Source organism: Triturus cristatus, chromosome 1_2, assembly GCF_964204655.1.
Source record: "Triturus cristatus chromosome 1_2, aTriCri1.1, whole genome shotgun sequence".
NCBI lineage: Eukaryota > Metazoa > Chordata > Amphibia > Caudata > Salamandridae > Triturus > Triturus cristatus.
Window position 1 is genome coordinate 945,000,702 of NC_140580.1, and position 16,396 is coordinate 945,017,097.

The 16,396-nt window shown below is 43.3% G+C and overlaps 1 protein-coding gene across 2 annotated transcripts in view; it reads right to left on the minus strand.

Annotated features, from left to right (window-relative positions):
• Positions 1-16,396, minus strand: part of LOC146868407 (prostaglandin G/H synthase 1-like) — a 450,292-nt gene that overhangs the window by 183,072 nt on the left and 250,824 nt on the right. For both annotated transcript variants that reach the window (XM_085609940.1, XM_085609941.1), the window contains one exon: positions 3,341-3,484. In XM_085609940.1, the coding sequence (XP_085466066.1) occupies positions 3,341-3,484 (144 nt within the window). The remainder of the gene's footprint in view (positions 1-3,340; positions 3,485-16,396) is intronic.

Sequence of the window (16,396 nt, forward strand, 5' to 3'; positions counted from 1 at the left end):
CAGGTCGGGGTCTGTCTACTCTGGGCACTCCTCGCTAATAACCCCTCCCTGGTGTTATCGGCAGAGATCACCCTGCAGAGAGCTCCCTCGGGGGAGTGCGTGTGTGGGGGTGGGGATCTCCTCCCCAGCACACAGATAGACACTCCTTTCACCAGGCCCAGCTACGCAGACTGAGGCCGACACATCCCACCATATTATTACACCGGCCTTTCGTCTGCTCTAAAGAGCGGTTCACAAACCCTGACGGCTCTGTTTTTATGGCCCGGTGGAGGCGCTGGCGCCGGCTTTGTGCACCAGGAAGGGCGCGAAGCGCTGCACCGCGCTCGGGTCGGCGGGTCAGCCTCCACTGGGGTCAGCCGAGAGCGCCGGAGAGTAAATGCTGACTGTACATATCTCCGAGGTGGCGCTTCACACACGGTGACTCTGCAAACAAGCTTGGGAGACCGGGTCTGCACTAGCAACATGCCCCGGGGCACTCCCGAACCACCACAGCGCTGTTCGTCATCACCTCACACCAGTGAGGAGCCGGGGACATCATGGCGGGGTCATAGTGCCTGATGGGAAGGGTAACAGTGGCACTTCACTGGATACCAGCAGTGCTTGAAATGGGAAAATAGAAGTGCAGGTACTGCTTGTTTCTGAGACATGCCGGTAATCATCAGTTCGAATTATTACATTTGTCTTGAGAAGTACCGGTACTCTCTGCCTCTCAAAATAAACAAGCAGTTCATCCTGCCTGGCAGATGCATAGTTGTCCTACAGATAGCTACTGTTCTATGGAAATCATTTCTATTCTGTATGTCTGTAAAGTTTTCAATAATTGTCGTGTGCCTAGATGCCCAACTGCTGCTAGCAAGAGCTATATAAATAGCCTGTGATACCTCTTAGAGGATGTAACTTGTTCGGATTTGCACATTGTAAAACTTTTCACTTCCCATCACTAGTTCAATATCGCCCCTGGTCAGCCGTTGGTGAAAACCATTTAATTGGCTTTAGTGCCTTCATCGGACCTTGGATTTTTTCAGAATCTCTTGCATTCCATATAGTTGGTCTTGTAACTACTCAATGGATGATGCAGCTACAGATGAACCCCCTGAGCTATCTAAAAGTATCTCTTGCATTCCATATAGTTGGTCTTGTAACTACTCACTGGATGATGCAGCTACAGATGAAACCCCTGAGCTATCTAAAAGTTCCTGCTTATATAGGTCAAACAAGCATGGTGGTCCGCTTTCACTTTCGTCCGTTGTGAAAGCTTTCTTGTCTTTATGGGGCCATGTGTTTGAAACACACGGCCCCATAAAGATAAGAAAGCTTTCGCGACGCAAGGAAGGCAGACGAGCCCGTCCAAATGGGACGGCTCAAAAAGCCTAAGGAAAACGTCACAAGGAGCTCTTTTCCAATGGCTGGCCACCGTTTAGCATAAACGGTGACGCCGGCCAATGGAAAAGAGGGGCTGGGCTTAATGCCCTTTACAAAAAATACCCCAAATCATTAAATTTCGCTAGCGAGACCTAAAAATGACGGTAAGAACAGCAAGACAAGACCTGCCATGCAGTGGGAACTGGAACTGAGACTTGTGCAGAAAAGCATGAGGGAATGGTAAGGGAGCAAAAGGGGGAATCACTGCATTCTCACTGACTGAGAATTAACAGAATAAAAAACAGCCTTGAATGCTGCTTATGCTCTGTGTGCATATATATGTTTGCATAAGTCTGTGCAAGTGCATGTATTTGAGGGTGGAAATATGATATGCACACCTCCTGCTTAACTTTAGCACTTGCTTAATGATAGTAATTAGTGGCAATGAATGTACATTAGTAGTTGGATGGTGCTCACCATTGGTTTAATAATGAAGTGATAATCGAAACTGTTGTTCCAAACCAGAGCCTGTAAGACTGGAGTAACCTGTTTGCTGTAGAAAACTGTAAAGTGCACTGCTGTATGACTCTGGAAAATCTATCTCTACCTTCTATGTCTTGAGTATGTGAGACCCCAGTCTACAGCATGCCATGACTTAACCCCAGCTCCTAGATGTCCCACAACTTACATAACAGTCTACCACAAAACAGCCACATATAACATAAAAACAGTAATGGATGACTGTTAATGTTCTTGACTGTCACCTTATTCTTAAGTAAAAGCACTTCCGACCTTTTTATGCTAAACGACCCATAACATTTATAGGCCATGAGAAATTATACTTTCTGAGCTGCTTTTGTCTCCCATGCCTTTTTATACAGTTTTTAGTTACATTGTGCAGTAACACTGCACCATTAGCAACATAACGTTCTCAAGTTCTTCATAGGATGGCTGAAAACCTAACACCCCAATGGAGGGTCATGTTTCCGTGACACACCGTGAATGTATTGAAATATTTCATGTGTGCTCCTCCAGGACCAACTACTTTCAAAGAAACAAGCAAAACGTGCTACTTTGAAAAAATACAATACACCATTGTGTACATTGAGACTCTGCTGATGTCCACTAAAGTACTCGAGTACAAACATGTAACCTGCTTTGTTAAAACAAAATCTGTTCCAGGAGCAAAGTTGGAAAGTGCAGCCCTAACAAAGGTATAAACAACTGTGCTACTTCAGTCATTAGAACACCCAACAAGCAACCCCTCTTGTTAGCCTGGAGGATGAATGAACCAGTGAATTCTGATAGCCCCACACACTGGGGCCTGTAGGTTGACACGAGATAGTACAGTACACTACAATCCACCATTTTAGCACTGAGGCACTGTACCTTTGTAGTGGGCTACTGTCGCTCGGTTCTGGCGCTCCCTCTCTTCCTGTTGACAACCGTCCCTCGAGGTACACAGAGCAGTACAACTGCAATAGTGATAACCCAGCTTCTCCGGTCATCCTCAATGCTCCCTTAGACCCTCACCCATGAAGTCCAGGAGCTGACATACCACTGAGAAATAGTCTAATCTGAGGTCGCGATTTTCAAAATCACACTCCTTGACCAGCACTTTGAGAACTCATGGAACGGTTAAGGGTTCGATGCTAGTAGAAACTCCAGCAATCAAGCTCTAAAAAAGGTCAGGAAGACAATCCAAGTAATTATGGAAAAAGGGGCATCTTTAATCCCTTCCATATGTATGATGAGTAGAGCTATGGTGTTTTCTTTCTTCTTCAACCAATTGCTCCTGGTGGGAGAAGTATCCACCTCAGAGTAAGGACTGAGATGAAGAAGAGGAATGTTGTGGTAAAATGCATTGTCTACCTGTACCTTCATCTTCACCTATTTTCTGTGCATCAATTAACACTTAGTTTGATCAGGGTTAAAGGACCACTACACAGACCACAAGGTTACAAGAGTCACCCCTTACCTTTGGTGCCCATTGGAGTTGGACAATCATCTGGGACAGGTGGAAGAAGTCTTGTGTAATAACTAAGGTTTGAGTAAGCTTCCCAGTTTAGATAACCATAGGCAGAATTGTATGTTGGTGGGCTGGTTATGAAGTTTGACCGTGCTGAAAAGAAAGAAAACAATTAATAGGATTTGTATGTCAGTCCACCCGTACTTCTACCAGTGGTGATATAAAGGAATATTACATTTTAAGACCCTTAACCTAAGTAATTAAAATGTGAAACATTAGTAAGAAACAGCACCTGAAACTGAATAGCCTTTAGGTGCAAATGAGCGAAACGGACAGAAACTGAGGCTTTGATTCCTAGTTGGAGATTGCGCTGTTCGAAGGAGAGTATTGTATTTTATTGATTCTTTATTTCTTGATTAACATCTTTGCAATTAAAACTTTTAAATAAAACAATTAAAAAAAGACCAAGGGTCAGATACACCACGTTTTTTTGCGTGCGCAAATGGGTTTTAGACCCGTTTGCACATGCAAAAAACCTGTGGTCCATGTACTAACCCTATTTTGCGAGTCGCTAATTAAATAGCGACTTGCAAAATAGGGTTAGCGACTCGCTATTAGGAAGGGGCGCACCAAGGGCACCCCTTCCTAATAGCGAGTCCAACACCTATGTAAGAATAATGTCCTAATGGGGTGAATTGGAACTAAGGATTCCCTGGCGCTCCTAAAGTTACGTGAAATTGTATTCAAACACAGATTATAATCCGATGCGGTGCTCAAGGGGAGGGGAATCACCCTAACCCTCCAAATGTAAGACCAAAAGATCATTACTTGATTCTGACGAAAGTCTTGGCTCACGCATGCATCCAGTTCAACAGAAAATAACAAAAATGTGTACAAAACAAATGAACAAGTACGAAAGAATTTTCTACGGCTCTTTGTCTTGAATTCTTTTCACCCAGCCAACATGTGTTTTGTCATTAGGGGAATACTCTGCGACTTCTTCATGGCTGTATGGCTTGTTAATCTCTTGGTCTCTTTCACCTTTCTGCATGTTCTACTTCCGATCCAGCTCGTCACACAGTTCAGTAGACAAATGATTATAAAGTGCCTCAGTGGTTATCCTCTATTAAAGAGTATTTTGATCCTCAATCGTCACCTATAGCGTATCCGTGTGATATGCTATATGCGACGATTGAGGATCCAAATACACACAGGAGTGTACTCGCTCCAGGTTCAGACGAAATTGTTGGGCATTTTGGATTTTAATCAAGAGGACTAAAACTCGGTCTCATCTTATGCCCTTTAATAGATGATAACCACTGAGGTACTTCATACTCATTTGCGTGGACTGAACTGTGTGACCAGCTGGGTTGTAAGTAGAACAGGCAGAGAGGTGGAAGAGACCAAGAGATTAACAAGCCTTACAGCCCTGAAGTTGCAGAGTGTTCCCCTAACAACAAAACACGTGTTGGCTGGGCAAAAAGAATTAAAGTCTAAGATCTGGAGAAAATTCTTACATACTTGTTTATTTGTTTTGTACACATTTTTGTTATTTTCTGCTGAACTGGATGCATGCGTGAGCCAAGGACTGTTGTCAGCACCTATGTAAGAATGTTTTGCGACCGCAATTGCGGTTGCAAAACACTTGCAGTTTACCAGCCTCTTCAAGAGGGTGGTAAACCATTCACAAACGGGAAGGGGTGCTCAGGGAACCCCTTTCCCTTTGTAAATGGGAGCACAACATTTTTTTCAGAGCAGGCAGTGGTCCCAGGGACCACTACCTTCCCTTATAAAATGAAACAAAAACTTTTCATTTTTTTTTTTAAATGCATCCCGTTTTCCTTTAAGGGAAATGGGCTGCATTAAAAACTGTTTTATTTGAAAGCAGTCCCAGACATGGAGGTCTGCTGACCCCGGCAGGCCACCATCTCTGGGAGTGCCAGTCATTCCCAATGGGGTAGTAAATTGCGACAGCCTCATTAATTTGTATGAGGAATGCCATTTGTGATCCCATTGGGAATCGCCAACAGTGTCTCAGACACTGTTGTGCATCCCAATTATCGAGTCGCAAATGCAACGCAATTTGCGACTCGCTAATTGGCGGGTCCTACTTCTGGCCCACTATTCCCAGTTTCTTTAGACAATATGCACCTGTACAAAAAGGATGTTTCAATGGTTATATACCGTACCATTCCATTAAAACCACTTCTAAACATCTTTTAAAAATAACGCCATATAATCATAAAACAGATGGCATTATATTTGCAAACCTGGGAATATACAATAAAACAAATAACATTATCTTACATTGTGCAAATATGCTAAAAAAGTGCCTATCTATACAAGCTGTAACAATACGTTTCAAAGTGCAAATGAACAATAAATTGACTCTGTATGTTTTAAGGTCTGTAATCCAAGGTAGCCTTAGATACCTAGAATTTTAAACAATAAGTTCCATTGTGCAAACAGGCAATAGAAGTGCATCAGTGGTGTCATATTTTCTCTGAGGTCCAATTACCATGATCACAAACGCTAAATCATTCAAGATGTCAGCAAACTTAAAACAACCACCTTGGTGCAAAATTCATTAAGATACCAATAATTAATCAGCAATAGCTAAGAACTTTGTTCAACGACATAGCAATGGGATAGACTTACCTGAAAGACAAAAAATAAGGGCCTGACAAGCTGATCAAACTCTAGCCTTAAGGAATAAAGGTTTTTAAAAATATATGGCGTATTTTAAGCATTTTAAGGCACGCGCATACTATGTGCAATAAGGTTTCATGTGGCCACCCACATAGTCTACATTTAGTACTTGGCCATTCTTGAATCCAAGTCGGTGGTTGGTTGGTTAAATTTATATGCCCAGTCGCTTTTTTTTTTCCTTTCATTTAGGTCGAAAAATGGCATTCACATAAGGCTGGATTTGCAGAGATTGATGCGAATTGATCACAAACCATGCGTAAGATTTGGATGCTAAAGCTATCTTATCTGCATCAAATGAGTTAATTTTGATTTGTTTTTTTAAGATTTGTTTGAAACTGGACATTATCAATTCAGATACAAGATCACCAGGAAGCTGTACAGAGTACATGCATTTCAAAAACAACCCTTGCAACACCATAGACTGTCTTTGGAAGCCGAACTCCAGTCTTATTTCAGCTTGGCCAATTGTCTTAGGGATGCCAAAGGTTAATTTATAGGACTTAGTTACTAATAGATCTAGTAATTTTGCATCTTTTCACCTAGTGATAGGTGATCCATATGTTATGGTTGGCTGTAGCTTTGCTCTCATAACTTTAAGAAGATGGTCGTATGATTGACATCTCAGTGATATATGTACACATTTAAAGGCATAACTCAAGGTTGCAGTTCTTGCCCTCAGAACTTTGAAATGACTTTTAAACGAGACTCTGGTCAAATAAAAATACCCAAGTGTTTGTATGTTTTTACAACTTCAAGTGGCCCTCCTCTGGCCAGCCATATATTGGTCTTTAATTTTGCCAGGCTGATTTATATAATTTTTGTTTTTTTAACATTCAATTCCAGGCTGTTCAAAAAGATGTAATCGTCAAATGCATTAATTAATATTTGTAGGCCTATCGAGGTTTGGCTCAGCAAAATAGTATCATTAGTGTATTCAGTGCCTAATTTGTCAAATATTAAGTGCCAGGGCTCTGACCAGGAGGCCACTGCAGCTTGCACCACTAATCACCCTTGTCATCACTGCCAAAACAACTAACCATCTCTCTCGCATGTAAATGCGACAGTTCAGATTATTCCAGGTCCCCAAAGCTAAAGGAATGGCTGGGGAGGCAGGTATGAGCAATTTTAATGTATATTGTATTCCTAAACTACCGTTGTTCTGCTCATCTCTAAATTAGATGAGCAGCGCCACCATGTGGTGGACTGTTCTAAGTATGGTGTTGACAATTAGGTGCCGGTGCTGAGCACCAGAAACCACTGCCCGTTCTGCTAGTAAGGTAAGGGCCAGCAAATTGGTGATGGTAGCTTGTCCCTTATGAAAACATGTTTGGTTGAGTGAAATTATACCTTGTTGTGCTGCCCAATTTGCCAAATCAATCAATTAATGGGAGGCAAACATCTTAGCGTCTATGTCAGTTAGGGCAATTAACCAATAATCTGCAGGGTTATCAACATGGGCACTTTTATAGATGGGCTGCAAAATGCTACCTCACCAAGATGCAGAGACGATTTTCAATGCCAATAGCTCGTTGAAGACTGGCAACAACACTGGGGGCCAGAAAGCAAATTTGGCACGGAATAAGGCATTGGGTAGCACATTTGGGCCAGGAGCCCCATTTGATCGAAGACGACATAGGAGAATGACTATTTCATTAGTGCCTATGAGATTAAAGTCATTCTTAAAATCAGGGCTACTCACTTCCTCTATATATGACTCACTAGATTTCACAGTGTTATTGGATGAGCCAAGTCATTGCCCAGGCTCATACCACTCACTATCTCTAGGTTTGGCTTGCTAATTTTATCACAATTATAACACAAGCCTTGCTTATTCACATCTAGATTGCACATCCATCCAAGTTGGTAATACAGTTTACACATTCATCCTCCATGATATTGGTACTGTGATCACTGTTGCCTCCCCTATTTAAGTTCATCAATTATTTCCCAAAACATTTTTACATTATTTTGTCTGGAGGAATATAATAATCTGCGCCATAGCCCCAATTGATTGCAAGATTTAGCCAACCAAGCGTCTTGTCTACATGATCGTCTTAAAACAGTCATTTTATCCTTGAAAACATGGTAAGATTGCCGGAATCTATTAAAACAAACTTCCCGTACAGCTTTGTTGAGTGATCATTTTAATTTAACCCTTTCGCTGCGGCGGGAATTCCGCCGCAGCGCTGGGGGATGCGGGGGGGCAGCGCGGTGGCGCTGTGCTCATGACGGAGCCACTCCGTCATGAGCCACGGTTGAGCTGTGCTCATGACGGAGCGGTTCCGTCATGACTCCGCCCAGTTGCATTATCCCCCCGCACAGGCGGGGAAACAGCGCCGCGTGGGCGGAGAAGCCGCCAACGGTCGCAGCACAACGGAACCGCTCCGTCATGAGCACACGGCAACCGTGGCTCATGACGGAGCGGTTCTGTCATGAGCGGGGAAGGGGTTAAACAATTGGAATGTATACCATTTATTGGGGAGCATAAAAAATGAATGTGTTTTCTTTTGATTTCGTGCTGAAAATTTCGCACCAGCGATGATGTAATAGAATTCCATTTATCTAACATTAAACCTACCTCCACCTGGCACTGATCACTATCCTTTATTAATGCTTTCGCAGCCTGTAGTATTTCATCCTGTTTACCCGAATGCCAAACCAGTCTCTTCAAATTGCACGAAGAGTAGACCATATTAAGAAGGTCATTACATCTAGGGTTACAACTTATTGGCAGTTGTAATATAACTATCTGAGGGTTATTGTCACTTTCTAGTCGAGGCATCACCCTATATTAAACAATTTTAGAGACCAGGTTTTCTGAAATAAAGGTGTAATCAATATTTGAGCCATGCTTAGACTGTTTAAATGATGGAACTGACCTAAATTTGATGAAGGATTTGTCTTTTAACAAGGTTAACCCAAGCTAGTACATGTTGTTACAGCACTCATTTGCGATACCATTGCTCTTTCCATTAAAGGAGTGAAAAGCGACCAGGTGTAAATTAAAGTCGCCAGAACAGACAAGCATCTACTAATTAACTAATAATGTACCGTAGGATATACAGCTGGGTCGCCTTATTTTTTCCTTGTACTTAAATAGACATTAAATATTAACATCTTGTGTTGATTATACTGTAGTAGAATGCATTGTAACCAGTCCAACTGCATATCTACTACTTTTACTGTGAGTTTTAGTTGAGTCGCAATATAGCATAAGAGACCGCACTTTGCACGGCCTGATTTATTGGTGTTTACAGCCGGAAGGTTAAATTCATTGAACCCAGGCAACAGAGTTGCTTGTATTCTCCATGTTTCTTGGAACATTAAAATTTCAAAGTATTTAAAAATGAGATAGTATCTGGATCGCCCAAAAAGTTGGCCAGCCCATGCACATTCTAAGAGAAAATTCTCAGTTGTAAATCTTTACCATGTGCAATGGGCAAGGTTCACTTCTCGTCTCCTAAATATACATTTGCAAGGGTTGCTGGAAGCCATGTCCGATCCTCAAGTTGCATTTTGTTTTTGTGTAACAATTAACAGGCATGCGCTCCTTCAAGTGTATTAGTAATTACCAGACCTGTATTACAAGTAGGGCTCCTGGTTTTATGGTATTTATTTTTTTAACATTTCCATCTTCATTTAACCATATTTTTGGGGGGGTCATCTTATTTGTATTTATCCATATTTATTTTTTGTTTCAAGAATAAATGTAGCTGTAAAATGGTATCGTTTTGCGTTTCTATAACTCATCGACTTGCACTCAAACATGGATGCCTGTCACGTTTAAGCAAACTAAGCAGCCACGTATAACAAAAGACTACATTCACAGGCACATATCAGCATCATACTACAAATATATGTTAACAATATGCCTATATCTAAGGAAATCTTATCCTCTATTTTTACCCTCCATGCTGTCTGCTGCTCATCTGTTGTCTAGAATTCATGAAAGACAGCATGGAAAGTTTCTCACAAGAAGCACCATTTTCAGTATTTTTCTGGTTTTAAAAATGAATACAGACAGGAAACGCATTGTTTTCTGTCAGTATTTATCTGCTAAAATCAGTAAAAATTGAAAACCGGACGCCTTAATTACAAGTAGATTTATTCGGGGGGCCAGTCGCACCTCTGAGTAGCAGGATTGACTTTTTACTTTCAACCTTATATCTTTCCTTTTCCACTTTTGGGGTTAGTGCCTCTAAAAAAGAGGGGTATTTTAATGGGGTACAGTTCTTAACCTCAATGCCCCATTCCATAAAATAAGAACTTGAATCTAAGATTGTATTTACTATTTCATTAGTAAGCCAGGTTGTTATGGTGGACTCGCGGGATGAATTAAGGTGTGTTTGTTTAAACTGAACAGTAAGACTATCAGCAGTGATATCGAATGATAAATCAGGGATATTTGAAATAAGTTCTAGGATTGAGCTCTGATTAGGACTATCATGAATGCCCCCGATTCATATAGCGGGTGAAAAACTAATTTCACATTATTAGAAGTTTTGTTTTCCGACGTGACCCTTAGAGATATTGTTGGGCTTAATTTAACTAAGTAGTTGATAGGATGTCCTCCAGAAAATGATGCACTTTGAGTGACACTGGGCCTTATCCCAACGGCTCGGCAGGTGCCATGCATGGCCTGGATTGCATGATTTTGTAGCAAAGGCGAAGCCTCATAGTTTACAATTGCTTCCGTCCTTAATTGTGCACAACAGACTATTACTCTATTAGTATTGCTGTGACTCTGCTTGCTCACACTCTGATCCAGTGTCCTGCTATCATTTTGCTTAAAGACTGACCCATTCTTTGAACCCACAATATCAATAGGCACCAGAACGGTATCGGTCGTGGACTCCTTTTTACTACCCCTTTAAGGGTGCTGTACCTCTCTCTCTTCACTTCGGGATTCATATAATTTATCTCGGTGGTATAAGAGGGAGTTTCTGCACCCTTGGGGGAGCAGTCCAGTCCTTGTGACTTCTAACTAGCTAGCTTAAAAATTGGATAACAGTCCCTGGGCGTGACCACTGAGACCACTGAAACAGTGGTTTTCTTACCTTTATTCCGAACCTTACTCAACCTTTTCCTGGCCCTTTTTGTCAACGGTAGCTCACCACTAAAACTATCAACTAAGGCTGTGGAATTGGTAACTTGGCTTCTTTCTATATTGACGTTTCCTAACAAGATAGGGCTTTCGTCTTTTACAATTGAGGATCCCAAGCTAACTTCTGGCTTCCCAACATCACCGGCTAATGCCCTAGTTATATCAGTGGAAACCTCTTGCTCAGACTGTTGGAACTTTGTGCTCACACTAGTTACTTAATCCTGGCCCATTATAGCGGGTTAGAAGTGGTTCTGGAATTGATTGCATAGCTAGTTTCTTAATTTCTTTGATGAGGGACCCTACTATAGTCAGAAGTATGTGCACACGTACATTTGATTAGATGGTTATTAACATCGGCCTGGGCTCTTACCATCAAGTTAGTTAGATTGTGTAATTTTGAATCTATACCCGCTACATAGACTGCTAAAATATTTATTAGCGCCACTTGTATATCGAGCTTGTTAGAGTGAAAATCTAACGCTGTTGTTATTGCATCCATTGTGATCAACAAATTTTGGCACACTCCATTGTTATCTGTGCTTTGTGGTTTAGGGGGATACTCTCCCACTAAAATAGGAACATCATATTTGTCCAAGAATGAGAGATCTGCAGGGTTCAAGGAGTTATTTACTTGATTTAAGTTCTTTAGCCCCTGGACGGAACCTCTAAATTTAACCTTTAGAGGGATTAAAGTTGGATGAGAATCAGGAACTTGTTCACCGTCACATATTCCGGGACTAAATGGATTCATACCATTTTTGCAAGTTGGTGACTGAGTTATTGATTCTCCTAGACTCACAGACTTTCGCATTCTTGGATATTGACATGGGAGATCATTAAAACTATGATTAGATTGAATGTCACGCAAGCAAATAACAGACTTCGCATTCACTTGAATCCCTGAAACAGTTAGTTACGACCCGAGCTTTATCTTCCACCTTTGAAGGACGGGTCTTTTGTGGCGGTGACATGATTTGAGCTGAAGACTTGTTAAATTGATAAACCTCTGGCGTAGGCTCTAGATGGATTTGGGCTTAAGAAACTATTACATGAGAATGCCCCCAATAATATGGAAAACAAAATTCTCAGCAGATGCTTTTAGACACAAGTAGTAGTATCAGCAGACTGTTGCCAACAATCTCTTGTTGCATCACCCTGTGATAGTGCCCTATCACATACAGTCTGAACTACGGCAGTTGTGAATAAAGAAACCCCATCATCACATTGAGCTTTATCTGATTGTTTAAAATACTCCATATCACTAGGCTGCGAGAACTGAGTTCCAGAGGCGGTAATTGGATTAGGTGCTTGATTGGGAACTTTTGACGCTCCAGCATGAGCTATTCCACAAGTTCTGTCTCGTTACCATGTGATATATTCTTTTGAGAACGGGTTAGGATTTTCTTGGCAGTCTTCCGCCTTTTTTGTGGCTGAGCTTGTGACAAAAGCTGTAGTGATCCCCTTGGGTGGCCAGGCCACATAATTTGCCTCAGGAGAGCAACAAGATATCACACCTCTCCAAATCTGTACTCTTACTATAGGCCTGCCGGAACACTTTCCTTCCTAAACCCTCCACCAGCCCCAGACCTACAACAGGTACGGTAAGTAGACCATGTCTGAGGGGGCTGAAGATGCTGGAGTAGTTATCGGATAACCAGAGCTCCAAACTCAGACTCCAGAAACCCCTAAAACGCCCCCTCAGCACAGTACTCTCATCCGAGAGCTCGAGCGGGGAGCTGCGAGGAGGGTAGAGCGAGTGGACACGTCCTGAAATGAGCCGGGTGGAGAGGACAAGAGGCAGAGACAGATCGGGGGTGAAGCCTTGGAAGGGGAGAAAAGGATGGGAAAGTCTGAGAGGGGAGAGGAGGTGATGGTGAAAGAGACAGACTGGGGAGGGTGATCAGTGAACAGAAGGCAGGTAAGAGGTGCCGAAGAGCATGAAGGATTTGATTGACATAGAACAAGAAGGGAAAGAGAGGCGAGGAGAGAGAGGTGGAGAGGAGACTGCAACACAGAGAGAGAGAGGGAGCGGCCGCCCATTAAGGAAGTCACTGTAATTGTATTTATATAGCGCTTACTACCCCTGACGAGGCGCCGAAGAAGGAGATCGGGGGAGAGAGAATAGAAATAGATACTTAGGATGTGCAGATAAAGAGAGTGTTGTAGAAAGGACAGAGAGAGAAATAAAGGTCGACACCAGAGAGTGGATAAAGGAGAAACAGATAGAAGAGATGGCACTGATGAGAGACTGTAAAGGACGAAAAAGAGATGGAGGAACAAGACTACAGATAGAGGGAATGACAAAAGACTGCAGGAGCAAGGGCACCGAAGAATTGGGATGGGGAGAGAACAAGGAGAAGTGAGAGACTTAGAAAGAGAGACGGAGAGGGATGAATGGAGACAAACAGGGAGTGTGAGAGGAAGTGATCAAAAAAAAGAAGAGTGAGTACAGGGTGGGTGGAGGAGACAGACTAGAGGGAGTGATGAACAGAGAGGAAGCAACAGAGAAAGAGAATGATGGGGACAGGAGTGGACATAAGTGATGGAGAAGAGACCTTTGTGTGGTCGAGAACAGAAGGAAAGAGTGTGAGAGATAAAGATAAAAGGGGAAGGAAACGACAAGCAAGAAACAGGGAAGAGTGAGTGAGAGAGTGATAAAAAGGAAGTGATGGAGAGACTCGAAGGAGATGATTGGATGGAGACACACAGGGAGGAGAGTGAGTGATAAAGAGTGAGCGATGAGAGAGACAAAGAGGATAATATATGATGGAGACACAGGGAGGAGAGTGATAAAGAGAGACAACGACAATATTGTCTGATGGAGACACGCACAGAGGAGAGTGAGTGATAGATAATGATTGATGGAGAGAGACAGCGAGGATATTTTGTGATGGAGACACACAGGAGAGTGAGTGATAGAGTGGAAGTGATGGAGAGACTCCAAGGGCATCATCTAATGGAGATTCATAGAGAGGAGAGTGAGTGATAGAGAATGAGTGATGAGGGAGACAAAGAGGACATTATATGATTGAGACGCAGGGGAGAGAGGGAGTGATGAAGAGGCAACAACAATATTATATAATTGAGATGCACACAGAGGAGAGTGAGTGAGAGAATGAGGGATGGAGAGAGACAGGATATTGTGTGATGGAGATACAAATAGACGAGAGTGAGTGATGGGGAGAAGTGATGGAGATACACACAGATGAGATTGTCCGATGGAGACACGCAGGGAGGAGAGTGAGTGACAGAGCAACAGAGTGAAGGAGGGAGAGAGACAGGTTATTGTGTGATTGAGACACAAACAGAAGAGAGTGAGTGATAGAGAGGAAGTGATGGAGAGAGACTCGAAGGGCTTAATCTGTCACCTGAACCCACAGACCACAACCCTTGAAGAAGCACCAATAGCCTCGGGAGCAGACCTGCGGACAGTGGAGTAGGCAGACCTTTTGCCTACCCCCCCAGACATGTACCATGTGGAAGTCCTACATGAAGAGGTCAACCGGAGGGGCCCCTTCCACGTATCCTGCAGTGGGGCCCTCCCAAGTTTCGTTACGCCACTGAGGGGTACTACAGTGGATACTGGAGGCAACGGTGAGGGACAATCATCAAATAGCAGGCGTATTATAAAAGATTTTATTTAGAATACATATTTTTTTTATTTCCACAGCAGAGCGGCAGAACAGGGCTCCAAAGCGCAGGACAGCACAGGGTCTCCACAGGAATTCACAGGTCTTCGCAGGCAGTGGTGGCTTGTGAACTTTGAAAGTGGCAAAAATATATCACTGTATATTATCAAAAAAGTGTGCGAAGGGAGCAAGCCTGACTCCCGGTGGGAATTGGCAGGGAGTTCTACTTCTAACATTGAAACCATTTTTTTTTTAAAAGTGTGATATTGATTTTACTGTCATCTACTAAATTCTTTTATGTCATTATTTTACAGCACTACTCATCTAAGTGTAGGGTGTCAGAGTGCTTTCATCGCACAGAGAGGCACAATAAATCATACAAGTTTGTAAATCAATGTACAGGAAATGTTACACAAGACATTGAGGGCCTCATGTAGGTAAATAAATTTTACCGTTTCTTAAATACCGAGCCGTACCGAATCGGTAAATTAGAATCGGTAAGTTATATGTAGGTAAAAATTCGGTAACAGTTACCGATTCGGTAACATTCGGTAATCACGAATCGGAATTCACCGAATCGGAAAATACCGAGGTGGTATTTACCGAATCGGACAATACCGAATCGGTATGTACGGAATCGGTAAATAAAATCACATGACTTGACGAAACAGCTAATCCCGTGCAACCACAGCCCACCCAACCAGGAAGTGGCCACACCCAGGCAGGTGTACATAATTAGCCGACCCTGGAGAGGCTTGGAGTGCAGAGGAGAGGCAGGGAGCCGGTGCCTGTGCGAGCGGGAAAACGAACATCATGTCCAGCCAGAGAACACAGAGAGACGGAGGGGAAAGGAGGAGGAAGCTGAAATTTAGCCCCAAGGAACTCCAGGTGCTGGTGGAGGAGGTGGTGAAGCAGCACCAGAAGCTGTTTGGAAGGCAATCCCTGCAAGTGCCTGAAGCTGAAAAGCGCAACATATGGCTGGCCATCCAGGCCCATGTGAATGCCGTGGGAGTGACCCACAGGGACATAGAGGTCCTAAAGAAGCGCTGGTATGACCTGAGGATTGTAACCAAGAGGAAGATGGGCGACATCCAGAAGGAGGCCAGCCAGACTGGAGGTGGAACCAACAGGGCACCTGCCCTCACCGAACTGGAGGAGCTGGTGGGGGCCACAATCGAGCAAGAGAGCGTCGTGGGTCTTGGGGACGCCGACAGCTCTGCCAGAGCCGCCACACAACAAGGTAAGACGAAAGCACAGCAATGTAGCACCCCCTATCCCTATCCCACATCCCCCAATGTGAAACGAGAATCACACTGCAGTCCACACGTGTCAGTGCAGACAGGCAATGCATTCCGGGAGATGTAGTCAGGGAAACACCAACCATGACGTAAATGTTACAGGGCAACAAGGCATGTCACGCACTCGAGGCACAAGGAGACAGAGGACATTTTGGAATGTGAAATTATGTATTGTGACGCTTTCAATGCAGCCCTTCGGGGACACTGAGCCAATGTTGTATTTCTGTCCACAGATGTGACATCATGCAGGACAGGGCATGCTGCAGGAGAGACGGCACACCGGCCACAAATATCACCTCTAGCCAGCACAAGTTCAGACCAGGGA